The sequence below is a fragment of the Solanum dulcamara genome, chromosome 4, assembly GCF_947179165.1.
Source record: "Solanum dulcamara chromosome 4, daSolDulc1.2, whole genome shotgun sequence".
Classification (NCBI taxonomy): Eukaryota; Viridiplantae; Streptophyta; class Magnoliopsida; order Solanales; family Solanaceae; genus Solanum; species Solanum dulcamara.
This window is the reverse complement of record NC_077240.1, coordinates 46,999,692-47,021,128: the sequence shown is the minus strand read 5'-3', so window position 1 is coordinate 47,021,128 and position 21,437 is coordinate 46,999,692. Positions and strand designations below refer to the sequence as shown.

Below are 21,437 nucleotides of genomic sequence, written 5' to 3'. Positions count from 1 at the left end.
CCTTTGGGTGTGGGACCCACTTTTGACTGCGTTATTGAGTCCAAAACATCGAGTTTAGTAGGATAGCATATCTTGTTTGTGCGCATGGAGTTCTAAAAGAATCCCGAGCACCCCATCGGAGGATTTGGCATGCTAAGTTTGTTTTTGGACTAGTTGTATCTGGTGCCGTCGCTTAAGTGACCCCTGGTCGCTAAAGAAAGTGTCTCTTAAGTGGCCAAGAGCTCTCTTAAGCGACAACCCTATCGTTAAAGTGACTAGTACTCGCTAAAGTGAGGCCCGCCTTTTAGGTGGGTGTTGTTTAAGCGATCCTCGGGTGGTCGCTGAAGCGACCTCTAAGGGTCGTTCTTAAGACCTGATTTTCAGAATTTGAATCAAACTTCAAAGTGTGATTTGTTCTTCAATTCTTAGGCGATTCAAAAGGTTATTCTGCGTAGATTTTCGAGGGGAATCTAGTGATATGTTTAGAATTAAGAGTTGAGGCTTTCCTTGAGGTAATTTCTCCGTTTTCCAGCATTTCTAAGTTCTTAAAGCTTGAGGTTGATCATGAATGCATGATAGTGTTGGGGCTGATTTCGGGTGTGAATTGTGTTCCTTCTTATAGCATGAGCTGGGGGTAGTAGTTAAAGCCTATTCTCGGAGTCAATTCTATGAATTACGAAGTGGGTCCCACAATTCTCAATTTTAGACTCCGAAATTCATCTATCTCAGAATTTGATAATTTTAGTGTCATAACAATCGTATTAATGTTATAGTTCTATTGTTAATTGCGTGGAAGCATTCGGAGGCCATTCGAAAGGGAAAGGCTCCTATTTCGTGAGTTGGAGCGCGCATGGTTGGCTTTCAGGTAGGCTATGATTTTTTTCTCATAAAACTGAGCATGTTTAGGAAATTGTAAATTGATTTGTATGAGTTTGGAGGGTTTTGGGTGTCGAGCATGCTAATTTCCTAGAATCCATGTCCTAGGCCTTATTTCGGGTAATTATTGAATTGTGTAAGCATGACTCCTGTTATTGTTGATCATCCATGCCTTGTGGTGAATAATGTGCCTATGGTTATATGCTTGGAAGCATGTTTGGCCTTAGTCTAGGCTTAGAATAGTGTTACCTTAGACTTGCGTGGTTTTGGTGTCGTTGGGCCTTAAGAGCTTTTCCGACGTCATTTCAGACGGTTAGCTCCCTGGAGACTGATATAGCAGACTTGAGTCAAATAGTCTGAGCCTTAGCCAGGCAGTAACTCAGCTTGTGAATTTACCTCCATAATGCCCTATTCTCCTATCGGCCCTGTATCGTTTGGTTCTTGATTTTCAAAAGCTCCCTCGGTGATTTAGGGTTTATTTAGTTCGGGCTGGAATGACATATTGATGGCACTTGGTTGGAGACAGTCCCCGTGATGCATGATTGAACTCTGAATCTAACTCGGTTCGGTTCCTTAGCTACAGTTACCTGGTTAAAGTTCATGGTCTAGCTTACTTTTGATCGATTCCTTAGCTACAGATACCCGATTTCAGTCTGTGGTCTAGCTTACTAGTAATTCGTTCCTTAGCTACAGATACCCGGTTCCAGTCCGTGGTCTAGCTTACTTGTGTTCAGGCTTTCTAGCTACAATTATCCGATTTTAGTCCGCAATCTAGCTTACCCGTGCTCGATCTTTGGCTACAGTTACCCGGTTAGAGTTCGTGGTCTAGCTCACTCATGTCAACTCATTAGCTATAGTTACCCAATTTCAGACAGTGGTCCAGCTCGCACGTGGTTAAATTCCTATTTTCCCTAATGAATCCTCGGTTAAGCCTCCATCTACTCTCAGTTGTGGGTTGAGGTGTGAGAGTTGGATATGGTTTAGTTCAAGTTCGAGAAATGGTGATACTACTGGAATCCTTTATTTCTGTTCTCTCTCCTTCAACTATTCTTGCATCTGTCGGGCTTATGGGAGTTCGTGCAGGTGGTTACTCCTTATTTGTGCACGAGCGTACCCGTTGGGTTTATGAAAACCCGACGGAGTTAGTTAGATTCTTTCTCTTTGTTTGCTAGTACGCTTGTGTACATACCTACATTTACTTCTTGCCCTGTCTTTGATTATGGTCTTTTACTCACATTTCAATTTACTTTTGCTTATCTTGCTCAGTCGGCCTATAATGCCTATTGGGTACCTGTTGTTTTTGTATTCATTTTACACTTTGCATCTGTTTTCGTGATACAAGTCCGAGTACTAGCTACCGGCGTTGAGTTCGAGCCAGCTACGATCGTGATCGAAGGCGAGGGTGAGCATATTGCATCCGAATTTACCCGTCTCCTTTTGTATATACATTTTTCCTATTTGCTTTTTGAAACAACTTTGTTTCCGTTGTCCACTTTTGGGACTTGTACTCTTTTTACCAGTAGCTTTGTACAGGTGATTTTCAGGTTCTGAGAGGAATTCATTTTGATTTGTATATATTTAGTTTCTTCCGCTCGTTCATTTATGCTCCTGCTATTTTCATTACTGTCTTTAGATAGATGGTCTTCTATCCTGACATTCCATTACTTACAGTTTCGGGATATGGGTTGGCTTGCCTACTGGTGGGTTATAATAGAAACCATCATGACCTGAAAAATTGGGTCGTGACATAGACACTTCGACTTAGGATGCCTTCTTGGATTTGTACATTTTGGCACAAAAAATATAGATTACTAAGTTGCAGAAGCTAAGTGCTGCCAAGAGCCAGAAGAAATAATCAAGATGCCCACCGTTCAAGTTGTTTGGAATCCATCTAGGTTTGTCACCTGAGTTATATTGGACATCACTACAGTCAGTATGAAAGAGCTCAAGTAATTATCCAAAGCAGTCGTCGTCATCAGTGATAATGCACTGCACAAGCTACGCATTGCATCGGGTGATTGATTATAAAAAAACTCAAGCTGCCCAATGAAAGTAAATATCTCGGCTGCTCCTAGTAAAAAATATTGTGGAATCTGCCAAAAGATACTGAGAGGTACTGCAACGGCTTCATCCACCAAACCAAGATCTCTTGCGAGTTGTAGACGCTTGATCTCAACGATAGCAGCAGCCGACATGCACAACATTGAAAGGAAAAGTCCAATACCCATTCGCTGTAACTCGGAAAATCCCCTATCCTTTCCAGTTAACCTCCTTGCAATTGGAACAAGGATCCTATCATAGACAGGGACCCACACAATAACACTAATGATATCGAAAGTTGAAAGAGATGCTGCAGGAATTCTGAAGGAACCAATGGCAGTGTCCATCACAATCCCTTGCTCCACAAACATTGTAGACATTTGTGCATAAACAGCAGAAAAGACTATACCAGTTGCCCATGTCGGGAACATGCGGATTAAAATTTTCAGTTCCTCAACCTGCATAACAGTACAGAGCCTCCAAGCATTGGAATAGTCCCCAGTATTCAATTCGATGTCTGAAACACAGCAGCTTTGTCCAGGCACCTGAAGGAGATAACGTTATGCAGAAGATCCAAAAGCATGCAAACAGAATCCTTACAGGAAATTGAGGATTGATAATTTGAAAAAAAATAAAATAAACCAGGTCTTTGCTTAACCAAATACCAGAAGATAACGAGAGCAAGTATAATTTCAAGGAGTTGCAGCAAGTTCAACATAAGTCATATGAGATGCATTGAGGATTGTGGAAAAATTACTTGGTGCTTCACTATAGCATTTTTCAGAGAACTAGTTTTTGTTCACGTATTTTCCTATGTAAATCATTAGAACATATTGTGTGCAAAGATAATGAAATTTTAAGACATACGACAGCAACAAAAATAAGCTATAATTCCTTCAAAATTCATAGTAACGACTAAAATTTGTTCAAATTAAATATTTTCTAGAGCATCAGAATCAATAATTAGTGGTAATACTGAGAAAGATATGATTTCCCCAAAAGATAAGTACAAGTTACTAAAGTTGTAAAATAAATACAACAGCACCAAGTACCTAACGCCATTAAGGAGCCATTTACTGACAGAACAAAGGAGGAAGCAACTAAAAATATTGAATAAATACTTATTCTAAAGCATCAAAATAAATAATTAGACAGTACCAATTTTTGATGGACAAAACAGAAATGAAATCTAGGATAGTCAAAGCGGAAAATTCATAGTTGAATTCAAAGTTCTAATTTTCTCTTTTGAAATGGTAATTCAAAGTTAATATTAGTTCAATCAAAATTTAAATATATGTTTAATATAAAATTAATTGTATCTAGAACTCTATCCAACATGAGATGATGTATTTTGGAAGGTAAAAACTTTATCAACATCTTTGAGGCTCCATGCTTTTATAATAATAGTTCTTATTTTTTATGATAATGGTTGTTAAAATAGTAATAGGAATAAAATTTGCATATAGTATTCTACATGAAAAAGGATTGTAATGTAGTGACTACAAATGAGCTCTTTTCGGCTCATTTTTCGAGAATTTTTCTTTTCCAATCATGCCGTCCAGTCCTTGCGGCCCTTTTCATCAAGTTTCTTTTGGATTCTGATCACCGGAACCCTATTCTGGCGTCTCCAGTGGCTTTCCGGGCGAGATATGAATTTCTTGGGCTTCCAGTCTGTTTTCCAGGCCAGTGTCCATTTGATTTTAGATCTCAGACCACTGCCAGTCTGATTTCAGATTTTCGGTACCTTTCAAGTCAGGTTTCACAAGATGTCTTTCGGATCTGATATGTTTAGCCCAAAAACACGAGAATCGAAACTTCAAGCCCTATGATTACTTCTGAATTGTTAGTGGTAAGATCAAACTATTTAGCTTGAGCTTCCTTGGTAGAGTTGTGCTACAAGGGTCAAGGTGTTCAAGATCACTTAACGAAAAAAGGCTAGTTACATAGATGAAAAGATCAAGGCACAATGTGAGATGATTGACACTGAATTATGTAGTCTTTTGTGGTAATCTATTGATTCCAAGTTGACACCCTTCTTTAGCCCATTCCATACATGCTTTCAGTATGGGAAAAGAAACGCGCTTTTTATACTAATGACATCTCATTTTTATGACGTGATATCTTGAATGACAAACATAAAGAAACAAGAGTTGGATATATCAACTTACTTGGGATAGGTACATTCAGTCATGGAGGAACTTGAGAGTTTAATGTCAGTCACTTCAAACGTTGAAAAGCCACAAGAGCAAAGACAGAAGTCATTTCGTGTTCTTGCACTTATTGGACTTCCTACTAACCTTGATTTGGTGTGTGGTCAGATTTTAGCTAGTCCTACGGTTCCTAAAGTTGATGAACTATTCTCTTATTTACTTCATCTTTCCATCCTTCCAATCACACAATCATTTCATCACTATCATTGAGTCCTTTGCTCTCGCATCTCAAACCATAAAAAAATCGAACATCTCAGTTTGTGGAGAATCGACGAGGAGGAGGTCGTTTTGGAAGATCTCGATCTAAGTATAGTTATTACCATAGGCTTGGACACAATTATGACATATGTTATACTCTGCATGGTTGACCACCCAATAATGCTCAGATTGACACTACACATAATAAGGGGTTTTCTTTATCTAAAGAGGAATATAATGAACTCTTTCATAATCGAGAAAGTAAGTATCTCCACAAGTAGCCTCAGTTGCTCTGCCTTATACTACTGTTGCTAGTAATTCTTTTGCTTGTATTTCAGAATCTAGTGCCCTTCGACTGTGGATCATGGATTCAGACGCTTCTGATCATATTTTTGGTAACAAATCATTTTTGTCAAATATTGTTTATTCACAATCTCTTCCTCCGGTTACTCTAGCCAATAGGACCCAAACAAAATCAAGAGGAGTTGGGCAAGCTAAACCCCTATCTTGTGTGACTTTATACTTTGTTCTTAATGTCCATTTTTTTATTAGTTGATCCTAATATTTGGGGTCCTAGTAGAGTCGGTTCAACCTTAGAATTTTGTTAGTTTCATTGATGATTATTCCAAATATACTTGAATTATTTTAATGAAAGATTGTTCTAAGTTATTTTCTACATTTAAGAGTTTTTGTGCTAAAATACAAAATCAATTTGATATTTCTACTCTGTCTTACTTTATAGACATAATGCTTTAGAATGCTTATCCTCCCATTTTCAGTAGTTTATGACTCATCAAGGAATTATTTATCAGACATCTTGTCCGTACACCCCTCAACAAAGAGGGGTAGCAAAAATGAAGACTAGGCATCTCATGAAACAGTTCACACGCTTTTCATTAAATCTCATGAACCTTGCGTTTTTGGGGTGATGCAATTCTCACAACCTATTATTTAATTAATCATATGCCCTCGTCTTCTATTACATTTATAACAAGCTCAGTACATATGACTTGTATGCACCAACTTGAGGGGGAGTGTTACGATAAGAATAAGAATAAGATTTGTAAATAGTATCTTACATAGAATAGGATTGTAATGTAGTGTCTATAAAGAGGGATCATTGTAACTACATAGATACAAAATTCAATAATATTTTTCTCTATTATTCTTCATAGTGAGATCTCATATTTTACGGAAGCAGTCGTCTTACCTTGGTAGGAGTCAGGTCTGCATACACTTTACCCTCCCCAAACCCCACGTTGTGGGATTTCACTGGGTTGTTGTTTTTGTTGTTGTTGTTGTTGTGAGATCTCATACTTCTCCTACCACTCCATAAACTACTAGGCTACCATAAATCCCTACAGATTTTAGACACTAGCATGTTAACAATGTGCGAAACATCCTAAGTTTTAGCCCTAGAATGAACACGTTCCTCACATTCGTTATTCTATCCCTCCATTTGTCTCTTGAGTTCAAGAGTGGATAATATATGTATCTTAATGTTGAGAAGGCATTAAAATAAATAAAACTAGAATGAAATAATAACTCATAAAATAACCCATTTTCTATCAAAGATAATAAATATTATACCATAACTTATGGCCACAACCATAGAATAAAGGAAATTAGCTACTCATTGTTCGAATCATCATACCAAAATGTTTAATGAACATTCAAAATATTAATAGAATGAAAGAGTAAAAGAATAAATGTCACGATCCAAGCTAGGTCCTAGGCACTACACGACGATTAGAATCTCGAAGGATTCCAATCAAGCCTCCTAGCATATCATTCATAAGCATACATAAGATAAATAAAGAAATATAGTAAAACATAGAAGCGAAAATAATATCTCAACATGAAAGTCTCAATGAGAAGGACGGCATAGACTCCACACATCCAACATGCCTATACTGACTAGATGGGGGCATAAGAGAAGCTCCTAGCTCACCCAATTTATGAAAGGAAGTATAAACTCATAATAAAATAAAGTTTCACATCCTCAGAATATGAGGACTTACCACAAGTACAATAAGCTCTAGCCATGAATGGGACGATGAGTGTGATTGTAGAACCCTATATTATGATATAATGTAGGTAAAAAGTATGTGTTAGTACATGAAATGCTCTAAGTATGTGAGAAGTATGCATGAATAATAAACACAGGACATAATCACTATGAAACATGTGATGGAAGACCAGTATCTTAAAATATGAATAAAACTATGAAAACCTTGAAAACATGATAACTATTAGTCAATGCATCAAAACATCATCATCGTACGAGCTTTATAACTTTTCTTTAATTGGTGTGGCATAGGACCTTAACTGACACTTAAGACCATGCGAGCTATTACATGGAATCCGATGATCCCCACATCAAGAAGGGGGAGACTACTTTGCCAGGGCAGACTCCATTATGGCACTTCCTCTAACTTTGCTATATGTGGATCCACTAGCTTTGCCATATTGACATCTTTAAACCTACGCAGGCAAAACAGTTAGGAACTAAAGGTTGCTACTAGGATTTCCTTGGGTAGCTACAATGGCTACCAGATCGAACCCCACCTTAAAGTCCTCTCGGTGCTAAGTCTTTATCCCAATAGAACTTTCACAAAAACATAGTCATTAACATCATTAGGAAAGATAATAATAGATATCAATCCATATTTATAAAGATAACACAAGAATATCTCATCTATCAACTTCATCATGGTAAAATCATGAGATTAGTTCATCAACTTGATTGATTCATACGAATTCATGAGTTGGTGAGAATTTTTCTTATGACCTCTTTTAGCATGATTATGCAAGAATTGTCCTTATTGTACTATAACTTCTTTGCTTATAGTATCATTGAAACATCATTCATAATGAATATCATTCATAAAGCTTTCATTGAAATATCTTGAAAATCATGATCATAACTCATAAATCAAACTTGAAACTAGCATTTAACATAGGTCTTTGACATTCATCTTAAAATCATGAAATGTAATGTGAAGTATGTATAATTAGGCTAATAGCATTAAAATATATTATTATTAATAAGACCCGATGCAAATCATGAAATTAAGGTTTTTAGAAGAAGAATTCATAAGAGATTTGAGAAGAAATCATTGGGATTCCATGGGTGAAAGGGACCATGGATGAATTACCACATACCTTGACCTTTACAAGCCCTATATTTTAAGAGAATAAATGCTTGACCTTGAATAAATCCTTAGAATTTTCTTGAGGAAGAAGAAAACTTTGAGAGAACACTTTTAGAGAGAAGATTTTGATTTAGTGTTAGGGTGAGAATGAGAGGGTTAAGAGGGCTTATGGTAGTTAATAGGTTATAATAAACTCCCAAAAACCATCCACATTCATTAATAAAAACATAGGAAAAAACCAAAATACCCCCAACTTAAAACTGTACCTGTACCTGTATGGAGGACTCATCATGGTCCCTAAATCTCAACACGTCCCGTCTTAGTGATCATGGTATTGGAATTGAGCTCTGAAAAAGTTGGGGTTATGAGGGGAGACCTCTATGGAGGCCAACATGACATGTGGTTCTCACCACGACTCATGGTGCCTTTTCGTGGTGGGTATCCTTAACAGGGGTCTGAGGAGTTAGGTTTTAATGATTACATCACTGCTCGTGGATCACACCACGGGCCTTGAAGCCATCCGTGTTCCATCCTCTAAATTTTCCCCGTTAACTGGTGATATTCATGGAAACTCTCCATGGATCATGGAGAGCACTACGGGACGTGAAGGGTCTCATGAAGGATCATTTGATGCAAAAAGCTGAGATTTTCTTAGAAACTTCTTTTGAACCTCATTTTTCTAACTTTTCAACTTTTGGGGTCTTACAATAACCCTAAAGTTCATCACAAGAGTTTCTCAAGTCGTGGTCTCATTATTAAAAGATTGAATAATTCATAAAATAAACTTGGGCTATTTATAGAGTATAATAAAAGCGTAGACAAATTCAGGCATCCAGGTCCGTGATGCAGATTTATTTCTTCGCTTCAAGTTCAGAAAATCTCTTCTCTCCTATGAAATGCAGCTTGGCTAAGGACTTCACTAGTTTGAAAACTTTTCTCGACCAATTAAAATGCCCAGCTCCGCGATGTAGAGATACTCCCTTTCCATGCATTTTACAGTTTTTCTTTCCATTCTTAGTAGTTTTAACTTTCATTTTCAACTGGGCTTTCAGTCTTGTCCCTTTTTGCTCATTTTTCTCATATTTCACCTACAAACACCTAATAATATTGGTTAGTGATAATACAAGCAAAGACTCTAAAAATGCAATTAAAACTATGAAATTCACTCTCAAACTTAGCTAAACATATGGGAGAAATTGGTTTTTTGGGGTACTAAATACGCCCAAGATCACCAGCCCACACTTAAAGCTCTGTTCATCCTTGAACAAATTAATACTTTCACGCATAAGAAAACTGTACTAACTCTATACTCAAGGCAGTCAATCTTAGGCACGAAATCATGTTACAAGCGCACTTCACAACAATCATGTTACCACATTACCAACCCAAGCATGACTCATTCAAAACCTTCTAGCCTCAAGAATTGACTCTACAACACTGTAAACTCATGCATATTTTTAGTTTAAAAAGTCATACGAGTCACCAATTCCTTATTGAACATGAGCCCTTACCATAAGAAAACACCCAAATTCACTCTTAAGTATAGAAATTTAAATAAAAATGGGTGAAATAATCAAATTCTGCTCACTCTCTCAAAAGAATTCTCATGCCACCAAAGATGAACCATAGGCTTGCCCTTAGTGTACTATGCCACTAATTTAAGAATGTGGAAGTTCAAGATCAACTAAGTCTTTATGGGTTATACTGTAGGCTAGGGATGGGTAGGTACTATTTTTGGCTATGACTAGTGGTTCCATTCCCAAGCGCTTTAATTCATCACATTATTTCGTTACAAACTGTCTTTTAACACTCATATTCTTTCCCCTCTTTTCCTTATTTACCCCTCTTCTTTAAGTAACTTTAAACACTTTGCATAGGGAGTTCTCAATTTATTCTTATTTCAATTTCTATTTTCTTACTTCCTAACAACAAGCCATAAGCTTTTCACATACCAATATGCTTTATTTTGGGCTTCACACTTGCCTTTTCTTTTTCTTCACTCTCTTCACCTAACACGCTTATGAGCTTTGGATCAATTTTAAGGTCAGAGGAAAGAATGAGAATAAGCTTCATATAGGGATACAAAAGAACAAGTTAAAGTCTCAAAGGGGTTGACTAAGGATATACATCATAGTGGGTCCAAAAAGGGGTATAAAACAAGGCTATTAAAGAAATAACTATATCACTTCCTCAACTCCACATTCATTATTTCATTTTACAAACACACCAGGCAAGATCTAGACATTAATCAAGTAGCATGGAATGCAACAAAACCTTTCACACATGACATCTATTCAAATCAAGACTCATTACTATAGACTCTTGACCAAACAATAACAAGAATTCAAAATTAAGCATATGTCATGTTGAGTCACATAAAAGAGACTAGATGTCTCAAAACAAAGCCATTCCATTTAAAATCATGTTTTTCAAAACTTGCCTTATGTAGTTGTGTGTCTTTTAGCAAGACACCTTACTTACAGACACAATGACGAATGAATACCCTTAGGAAGGTCATTATTCATCCATCATAGAGCAACGTTACTCAACTATGACTACACACAATCCTACTAGAAACTACTCTTTTTTTGTGTAGTGCAATGGGAATATTCTTGGCCAAAGGACCAAAAATAAATTCCAAGGAACTCGAATAGTCTCTCTAAAATGAAACAAAAACATAGTTATTTATAGATACACAAGCAAGCATCACCCCACACTTAAAAGCTTAGCACTATCTAGTGCTACAAAAATCACAATTTTAGAATAAAAGTAGGGTGGAGAACTTCCCTGTTCAATCTTCCATCTCATCATCACCTCTGACATCCTCAATAGTAGAGGTTAGTCCACTACTTCTTTTGAATCCAACTCACCTTCTGATATTGTGTGCCTCTTGTCCTCAATAGTGGGGACATCATCATAAGTAGTCTCAAAATATGTCAAACCCAATCCTAGCACTGCCATGACATGCTCTCTAAGGGGATATCTCCTTTCAACATCTAGGAGTTTCTCTTTAGTGGAGGACCGATACTCATTTTGGTGGCATAGTATTTCAAGTCTATACAAGTGTCCCATAGTTAATTCATCTCTTTTGTTGCGCTTTGCCATAGTAAGGGTGGGCCCATGACTATTTTTTGGCCTCTTAGTCTTTGTTACATCCAACAACATTGTGAATATGGGTGCAATGCTGTCTAGATTTTTTTGTGGCACCCCTGCATGTTTGTACATCTTCGTGATTAATCCCTAAAATACGTACTTTCTTCCCCGATGCACCCTAGCCTTCCACCCAACATTTATAGCCACATACATCATCAAGGTATAGACCAAGCCCACTCAATCTTGGGTCACATCAGTGTAATATAAGCTCAAAATTAAGCAATTTATTACAATCTTCAGCCACAACTTTTCTTCACTATTCATATGGGCATATAGGTATATTTAGTGATATCCCGGTGCCCATGTCGGGTCCACTTGGGGGTGGACTATAACCCATATAAAGTATGTCGAATTAGTTGATAATGTGGGATAATGTTCAACCTAGTGAGAATGGCCGGTGGGAGCTCAATAGTGCCTAACAATTCATTTATGGCCAAAGGGGTGAGGGGAACCACAATACCTTGCATTGTGATAAAGTAGGAGCGGGCATCAAAATGCCAATTCGCATAAAATGCTCGCACTAGGCTGAGGTTGCACTTTGTGGGATCATTGAAGATAAAACCCATGTGCATCTCTTGAATATATTGCATAATGTGAGGGAAATCCCTCACCAAGTGCTTATCCTCATTGACCACATCAGAAAAAATATTTAGCCTCTATGTGCATTTTGTACCACCTCATGCCCTCCGGGGTAATTTCTCTAAGGCTGAAGTGGTGAGATCATTCTCTCAGGATTTCTGGTGTAGGAGGGAAAGTTTTCCCACTCCTCACTCTCTTACGGCTGCTAGATGTAACCTCTTTCCTAGCTCTGTGAGTATCTGACATTGTATCTTGTAAAAGGGACGTCAATAAATCTAGTAACTGGAAATCAGTCAATAAGAGCCCACCCTACACTTATGATCTATCATAAATCACGAAAAATAATAGGGTACTCAGAATTCCCCTCACTAGTAAATTCATTACAATCCCATGCCCACAATAGTTTAAGCATACATTTCCCAATTTTTGTATTGACTCTACTCAAGAATTTGAGACAATTTTAATTTAAACTCTGAATTACCCATTCAACATTTGTGTGTTACTCAAGACTTCACACAAAAATCATTTTCATTAGCTTAATCAAACAATAAATAAGTTTCAACTTCCCCAATTTCAAGAGTTAATTCAAGCAAGTCTTACATTCATGGGTATCCTAACATAGGTTTACGTACTGAAATTCTTCCCCCATGAATAATCACGGGTTGTCTCCCGTGTATCGCCTAATTTAATATCGTGGCACAACTCAACTTTTAGATCATTCATTGTTAAGCTCCATCACATCTTCTTCATGATATATATTGTTCCCAAAGTAGTGCTTCACCCTTTGTCCATTCACCAAAAATGTGGACTGATTATCGGTGATCCATAGTTCCACAACACCATGTTTGGTCATGTGTACCACCTCAAAAAGTCCACTCCACTTGGACCTCAGTTTACCTGGAAACAACCTCAATCTAGAGTTAAATAGATACCTTCTGACCTATCTAAAAGACTCATGATATAATGTATTTATCATGCCAACGAAAACTCTTCCAATTCGTACAGCTGGTTCATTCTCTTCCTCCTAGCCAATTCTGGATCAAGGTTCAATTTTTTTTATCTCCCAGTAAGCCTGATATTATAGCTCAGCTAGAAAATAACATGCTTTACTAAATACCATATGATAGGGAGAAGTCCCTATTGGTGTCTTATAAGTTATCTTGTTAGCCCACAAAGTATCATCTAGCTTCATCGCCTAATCTTTTCTTTGCGCATTCACTATTTTCTGTAGAATCTTCTTTACCTCATGATTAGACACCTCTACTAGGCCACTGGTTTGTGGGTGGTATGCAATATTCATATTGTGATGGACCCTATACTTATCTAAGAAATTTTTTACCAACTGATTGATGAAATGCTTCCCTCCATCACTGATTATTGCTCGTAGAGTCCCAAACCGAGTGAAGAAATGCTTTTTCAAGAACTTAAGTACCACTTTAGAATCATTGGTGGGAAGAGCCACTGCCTCCACCCACTTTGATACATAGTATACCACCATGAGGATATATTGGTTGCCATTGGATGGTGGGAAAGGTCCCATGAAGTCAATCCCCCAGACGTTAAATATCTCAACCTCTAAGATATTGTGCAATGACATCTCATGTCTTCTGGATATACTTACCAACATTTGGCATTGACCACACCTTCTCACATAACCTGCAATATCTTTGAATAAGGTAGGCTAGTAAAACCCTGATTGGAGCACTTTATGAGCTGTTCGTTCACCTACATGGTGACCACCATATGCAGAAGAATGCCAGCTGTCCAACACTTGTCTCACCTCAGACTTAGGCACACATCTCCTCATCTTTCTTTTTGGTTCCTTCCTAAACAAATAAGGCTTATCGGCTCATCTCATATGTAGAAATGAGCATCATAATTCAACCTCTTTTTTTGCTGGATAGTTGCACTAGGTGGAAATACACCGCTCACCAAGTAATTGATAATATCTGCATACTAGGGAAATTGAGTCACTTCTAGAGTTAACAAATGTTCATCAGGGAACTCTTCTTAAATATTCCTTTGCTCCCCAACATGTGTTGAACTGTCCAACCTACATAGGTGATCAACAATTTGATTTTCAGAGCCCTTTCGATTGTTGATCTCAATGTCAAACTCTTGAAGCAATAGAATCCACCTAATTAGTTGCAGTTTTGCATCTTTCTTATTGAAAAGGTACTTGATAGCTGTATGTTCAGCATAAATAATATCTTTCATCCCTACCAGGTAAGATCTGAACTTGTCGAATGCATAGCCCAAGGCTAGCATTTCAAAAGGCAGCTCCCAACATAGGGAATTCAGGATTGGAGGTTCTATTAAATTCTTCTTCAAAGCTTCAAAGGCTCTAATGCATGCTCATCAAAGTTAAATTTCACCTTCTTCTCTAGTAGACTTCACATAGGCCTTGCAGTCTTAGAGAAATCCTTGATGATTCTTCTATAGAACCTAGCGTGACCAAGGAAACTTCTTACCCCTTTTACAGAGGCTGGAGGAGGTAGCTTCTCAATTACCTCTACCTTTGCTTGATGAATTTTTAGCCCTTTCTTTAAAACCTTGTGTTCCAACACAACCCTCTCCTTTACCAAAAAATGATATTTTCCCAGTTCAGGACGAGATTAGTCTCCTCACATCTTGCAAGCACCCTATCCAAATTCTCTAAACATCTTTCAAAAGATTCCTAGAAACTGAGAAATTGTCCATCAAGATCTCCACAAAGTCTCCGACCAGGTCATGAAAAATGGCCATCATACATCTTTGGAATGTCACTGGAGCATTACAAGGTCCAAAAGGCATACACTTAAAGGCATATGTCCTATAAGGAAAAGTGAATGTAGTCTTTTCCTGATCCTTTGGAGCAATTAAAATTTGATTATATCATGAATAGCCATCCAGGAAATATTAGTACTCTTGCCCTGCCAACCTGCCCAACATTTGATCAATGAAAGGAAGTGGGTAGTGATCCTTCCTAGCGGCCTTATTTAATTTCCTGTAATCCATGCATATGCGCCACCCTGTGACTGTCCATGTTGGAATTAGCTCATTCGTTTCATTAGTTATCACTGTCATGCCTCTCTTTTTAGGTACACACTAAAATGGGTTGACCCACTTGCTGTTTGAGATGGGGTACACAATCCTTGCATCAAGCCACTTAATGAGCTCTTTTTGAACCACATCTTTTATGATTGGATTCAACCTTTGCTGAGGGTGTACAGTTGGCTTATTTTCTTTCTCCGTGAATATCCTGTGCATGTACAAGTCTGGGCTAAAGCCATGTATGTCAGACATTTGCCAGCCTATAGCCTTCTTCCTCCTTTTTAATACCTCCAACGATGCTTCAACTTGTACTTCAGACAAAGCTGCAAAATGTATTACTGGTAAAGTTTCATTAACACCTAAGAAGGCATACCTGAGATTGGTGGGGAGAGAATTTTGCCCCAATTTAGGCACTTCTTCAATTAAAGGATAGGGAGGAGGTCCTAAACTCTATTCAATGGTTCAACATACTTTCACAACATACTCACATTAGGAACATCTAGGATACTTGCTAGCTCTTGGGCCTCAATATCCCCTACTATATCGATATTCTTGATGGAAGAATGCTCTTTAATTACTGGCAGCTCCTCATAGATTATTGGCAACTTCATTGCCTTATAAACATCAAAGACCTCAACCTTGTCATGGGCCCGCATTTTCAATCTACCAGTGACCACATCAATCAATGCTCCTCTAGTTACTAAGAATGAACATCTCAGAATTAATGAAACTTCTGGGTCAGGCTCAAAATCTAAGATGACAAAGTCCATGGGGAAGATGAGAGTTCTCACTTAGACTAAGACATGTTCAATTATATCATCAGGCCTAGCTACTGAGTGGTCTGCTAGTTGAAACATTATTGTAGTGGGATTTGGATTTCCCAAGCCCAGTTTCTGAAATATGGATATAGGCTTCAAGTTGATACTTGTGCCCAAATCACATAACCCTCTAGCATTGATGCACTTACCATTTGTGATTTTCACAGTGAAGCTCCCATGATCTTTCAACTTGGTAGGTAGCTTGTTTTGAATTCTTGAGCTGCACTCTTCAGTGAGTGCCACTTTTTCATACTTATCCAGCCTACTCTTGTTAGCCATAGTATCTTTTATATATTTGGCATATTTAGGAATTCCCTATAAAATATCAATCAATGGCAAGTTAACTTGTACCTGTTTAAGGAGTTCAATAAACTTACCAAAGCATTCATCCTCCTTTTTCTTTTTGAAATTTTATGGAAACGGGGAGATGGTTTTGCTCTTGGTTCATCATTAACTCTTGACTCACTTGGCATAGATTCATCAACCATCTTTCCTTTATCTTTTACCATTTTTTAGTTTTGGAGCCAACTCATCTATTGGAGGACCACTATGGGTACTCACAATATTCATCTGTTTTGGGTCTGGGTGAGTATTACCCGGCAAACCCTCTTATGGGCGAGAGTTTTGTGCACTTGCAAACTGGCCAAATTGCTTTTCCAAATTATGTGTAGTCAAATAATTATTGCGTACATCTTCAACTAACTTGTCTTGGTCAATCATGATTTATTTCAATATCTCTTCCAAACTCTTATTTCCTTATTGATTTCCTTATTGATTTGCCTGGCCCTATTGTTGGTACTATTGTCCACCACCTTGTAGTATGTGTTAGTTCTATCCCTAATTTTGAGTCTGGTTACAACCCCAATAGAATTTAGGATGGTTCCTCCAATTTGAATTATAGGTGTTTCCATAATTCTGGTGCATTCCACCTTTTGAGAATTCCTAATAAAGTTGACAGACTCTTGGTTTGCTCCGCAATCAGCTGAATCTCACCATTACGACATATCTCACACCATGTCAACTGTTGTTGCACCATATTTACTGGAGCGTGTTGTTGCCCTAATGATAAGTTGGTGAAGTGAATGTTCATCATATTCTGCATGGCTGCAATCTGGGTAGTTAAAGCTATCACTACCTCAAGTATCTTAGCTGTTTTCTGCACCACAGGTCTACTGCTGTTTCCATTCCACTTAGAATTTTCCTAACATACATAATTTAGTAAAATTCAACAAAGCATATAATTCAGCATATGTCTTCTCTAATGCCTTCCCACCTATAGCAGAATTAAGAAGAATCTTCGTATTGGGTTCCAAGCATTTGATAAAGGTATGGACCAAGACCTTGTTATTCTGGTGGTGTGAGGACAACTAATCAACAAGAACTTAAATTTATCCCAAAATTGGTACATATTTTCTCCTTCTATCTATTTAAAACTCAATATTTCACTTCTCAACTTTGCTATCTTTCCCGAGGGGAAAACCCTTTGTCAAAAATATCTTTGCGAGATCATCCCATTAGTAATGGAATTTGCTGGCTCGGACTTCAACCATCGCTTTGCCTCCCCCAATAGAGAAAATAGAAAAAAAAGTGAGCCTCACACAATCAGGAGATACCCAGTAGGAGTGTAGGTATCACTAATCTCCAAATAATTCTGGATGTGCAGTTGAGGATCCTCATATGGTAAGTCAGTGAACTGTCCATTAGTGTGTAAAAGTTGTACCATGTTCTACTTAAGTTCGAATCTACCTCCAGGTACTGGTTTTCTGTTACTAGAAGTAACATTAGTTGGGGATTGCCACATCGTGCCCTATCATAGGTTCCGCTTCCTCCATAGCCTCTTTCTCACGCTCAACTTGAGGTACGGGATATTACAGAGCCGTTCGTCTCCTTTGCTGAGGTAAAAATTGTTCTGGCTTTGCCAAAAGGTCTGCAATTTCTCTATCTCTTTCCAATGTAGTGACAAAAGTTATTTGCACGAAATAAAATCTAAGATCAAGTCGTCAATACCTTACAAAAAGAATTAACAACTCACAAATTAAACAATTACAGATTTTAAAGTCCCCAAAAAAATGCTAAAAACTTGTTGCTCATAATAGCACACACAAGTATACGTGGTCAATTGAGTAATACAGTGACTCTTTTGAGAAGAATTATCAAAGCTGAAGGACTTTAATGTGACAGTCAATCACTTTCCAGAGTAATTAAGCGAAATGCACTTGTGTGAGAGAGTTGTAAAAGTGGGTTTTAGACTACTACTTTTAAAATAATTAAAATTAACTAACTAGCTAACAAATGATTCAGTTTAACACTAGGTTTTCACAAATTGAGAGAAATCCAGGGTTACAACACAGAATGAGTTTTAGCATAATATTTTGTACTTTAGCATTCAACAAGTTATCAAGTTACTATTCACAAGGTTAAATTTACGATCATGGTCTCTTGACTTCTAAACTTCTACTAATTTTGACAGCCTAACTACATCGTTAAGTGGAGATAGGCATGAACCAACAGTAGAGCATTAAGATATCATCTTGTAATTAGCCAAAATGAGGCATATAGGTATATTTCTATCCTATATGAGAAACATTCTAAGTTTTATCCCTAGAATGAACACGTTACTCACATTCCTTTCGAGTTTAAGAGTGGACAATATATGTCTTTTAATGTTGATTAGGCCTTAAAATAAAGAAAACTAGAATGCAAGAATAACTCATACAATAACCCATGTTCTGCAAAAGATAATCAATATTATAGCATAACTTGTGGTCACAACCCTAGAATAAGGGAAATTAGCCACTCATTATTCGAATCATCATACCAAAATATTTAACATACATCCAAAATATTAATAGAATGAAAGAGTAAAAGAATAACCCTAAAATTCATTTCAAGAAACACCCAAGTCATGGTTTCCTTAATAAAAGACTGAATAATTCATAAAATAATAAACTTGGGCTATTTATAGAGTAAAATACCAAAATGAACAAATTTAGGCATCCAGGTTCGTGATGCAGACCTATTTCTTCGCTTTAGGTTTTGAAAATCTCTTCTCTCCTCTACAACGTGGCTTGGCTATGGACTCAACTGGTTTGACAACTTTGGTCGTCCAATTAAAACTCCTAGCTTCACAATGCAGAGATTCTCCCTCTTTATTCATTTTTAAGTGTTGATGGTCTACGAAATAGAATTATGCCCGAGGCCTATAGCTCCAGGTATTTCATTCATCTGGCTCTATAAAGATAACCATGACCTAAGAGAAGTCTATTGGTGGAATAAAATGAAGAGAGATATAGCACCGTTTGTGTTCAAGTGCCCAAATTGCCAATAAGTGAAAGTTGAGCATCAAAGGTCTTGTGGTGTAGCTCAAAATATAGAGTTTCCAGAATGGAAGTAGGAGATGATCAATATAGATTTCATAACATGTTTACCATGATCTCGCAGACAACATGATTCTATTTGGGTGATTATGGATAGAACGACCAAATCAACCCACTTCTTTCCCGTTAAGACTATAGATTCAGTTGAGAATTATATAAGGTTTTATATTTGAGAGATAGTTAGGTTTCATGGAGTTACCTTATCCATCATCTCAGACAGAGGTACTCAGTTCGCTGCTCAGTTCTAGAAGTCCTTTCAGAAAGGTTTGGGTTCAAAGGTAAATCTTAGTACTGCTTTCCATCTGATACAGATGGACAAGAATAGCATACAATTCAAACCCTTGAGGATTGAGAGCCTTTGTTACAGACTTCAAAGGTAATTAGGATGACTACTTGTCGTTTATTGAGTTTGCTTATAATACTAGTTTTTATTTGAGCATTCAGATGGCTCCATATTAGGCTCTTTAAGAGAGGAGATGTAGATCACCGATTGCTTGGTTAGAGGTTAGTGAAGCTGAGTTGATAGGGCCATACTTGGTTAACCACGCTATGGATAAGGTAAAGATCATTCAAGAAAGGTTAAAGACTATGCAAAATTGTCAAAAATCCTACACTGATGTTAGGAGAAGAGACTTGGAGTTTCAGGTAAATGATTGGGTGTATTTGAAAGTTTCGCCCATGAAAGGTAGTACTAAAAAAATATGAAAAAACGACGCAAAAAATAGATGGATTGTGTCGCTTTTTTGGTCAAACTCGACGAAAAAGCGATGCGGTCACTTCCATCGCTTTTTTGCTCGACGCTTTTAAAAGAGCGACGGACAGGGCCGTAAAAAGCAATGGACTGAGTCGACCCTAATTTTTTTAATTAAAAAAAATATATATAAAAAATGACGAACTCCATCTTTTTTTAAAGTTATTATTTAATAATAAGCGACGGACTATTAGTCTCCATCCGTCGCTTTGTTTATATTGGTTTCTTAAAAATTTGTAGAAAAGCGACGGACTTTGAGTCTCTGTCCGTCGCTTTTCTGGAAAATATATAAAACAAATCTAGAAAAGCGACGGATAAAAGGACCCTGTCCGTCGCTTTTCTGCAACATTTTTGACAGCAGAAACGTGCAATTTCTGCTGCCCACCTGCAATCAAAATTCAATTCAATTGTATGCAATTCAGCCCATTCAAACAAAAATAACAACAAACAAAATACGCATAATTTATAATAACAAACATAATTAAACACTTAATATGAATAAAATCATAATTTAGAACGATTTAAAGTATTTCAAAGTTAACAAAAAATTTCAAAATGTTCATAAACTAACATATGGAACCCTAAGGACTATTTGCTATATATTCATCACTATCATCGGAATCATCCTGAGTGGATCCTCTTGAATAACGGGGAGGAGGCTGACCGACGAGGTTGAGCACTTGTTCTTTAATTTTTTCATTCATACTTTTTTGATCCGCGACCCTTCTTTTCAAACCACCATCAACTTCATAATGCATGTTATACATCCACAAACGATGATCCATCTATAAAATTACATATATTCAAGCTTAATTAATTAGTTCATAATGACTACAATTCATTGAGACTACAAATTCTAATTAATTCAATTTATAATTAATTAATTCATATAATTAAAGTCAAGTTCAAGTTATGATTAATTCAATTTATAATTAATTAATTCATATAATAATTAAGTTCAAGTTATAATTAATTCAATTTATAATTAATTAATTCATATAATAATTAAGTTCAAGTTATGATTAATTCAATTTATAACTAATTAATTCATATAATAATCAAGTTCAACTTATAATTTAAGTTCATGACTTTGAATATCGTCTAACTCTAATTAGCTTAATTAGTTCATAAGTACTACAATTCAACAAGATTTCTAAAGTCAACAAATTTTCAAGTTCAAAGTTGTAAGTTCAAGTTCAAAATTCAAGTTCTAAGGTCAAGTTCTATATAATATTCAAGTATCCTAAAAGTCAAGTATCTAAGTTCTA

The 21,437-nt window shown here is 36.9% G+C and overlaps 1 protein-coding gene across 1 annotated transcript; it reads right to left on the bottom strand.

The window, feature by feature from the left end:
• Positions 1-2,726: 2,726 nt before the first annotated feature.
• Positions 2,727-13,787, bottom strand: LOC129884240 (protein NRT1/ PTR FAMILY 8.3-like). The gene is made up of 2 exons (XM_055958570.1): positions 13,530-13,787; positions 2,727-3,440 (listed from the first exon to the last, which is right to left on the bottom strand). The coding sequence occupies exons 1-2, from the start codon at positions 13,785-13,787 to the stop codon at positions 2,727-2,729; spliced, it is 972 nt and encodes a 323-aa protein (XP_055814545.1).
• Positions 13,788-21,437: the final 7,650 nt, after the last annotated feature.

What these genes read in the sequence shown, in the direction of transcription:
- LOC129884240 (XM_055958570.1), bottom strand. Translation starts at nt 13,787, where the DNA reads ATGTCATTGCACAATATCTTAGAGGTTGAGATATTTAACGTCTGGGGG. An exon ending in AGCATTTCATCAATCAGTTG is followed by an intron (nt 3,441 to 13,529) that starts GTAAAAAATTTC and finishes TATCTCCTTCAG; the next exon opens with GTGCCTGGACAAAGCTGCTG.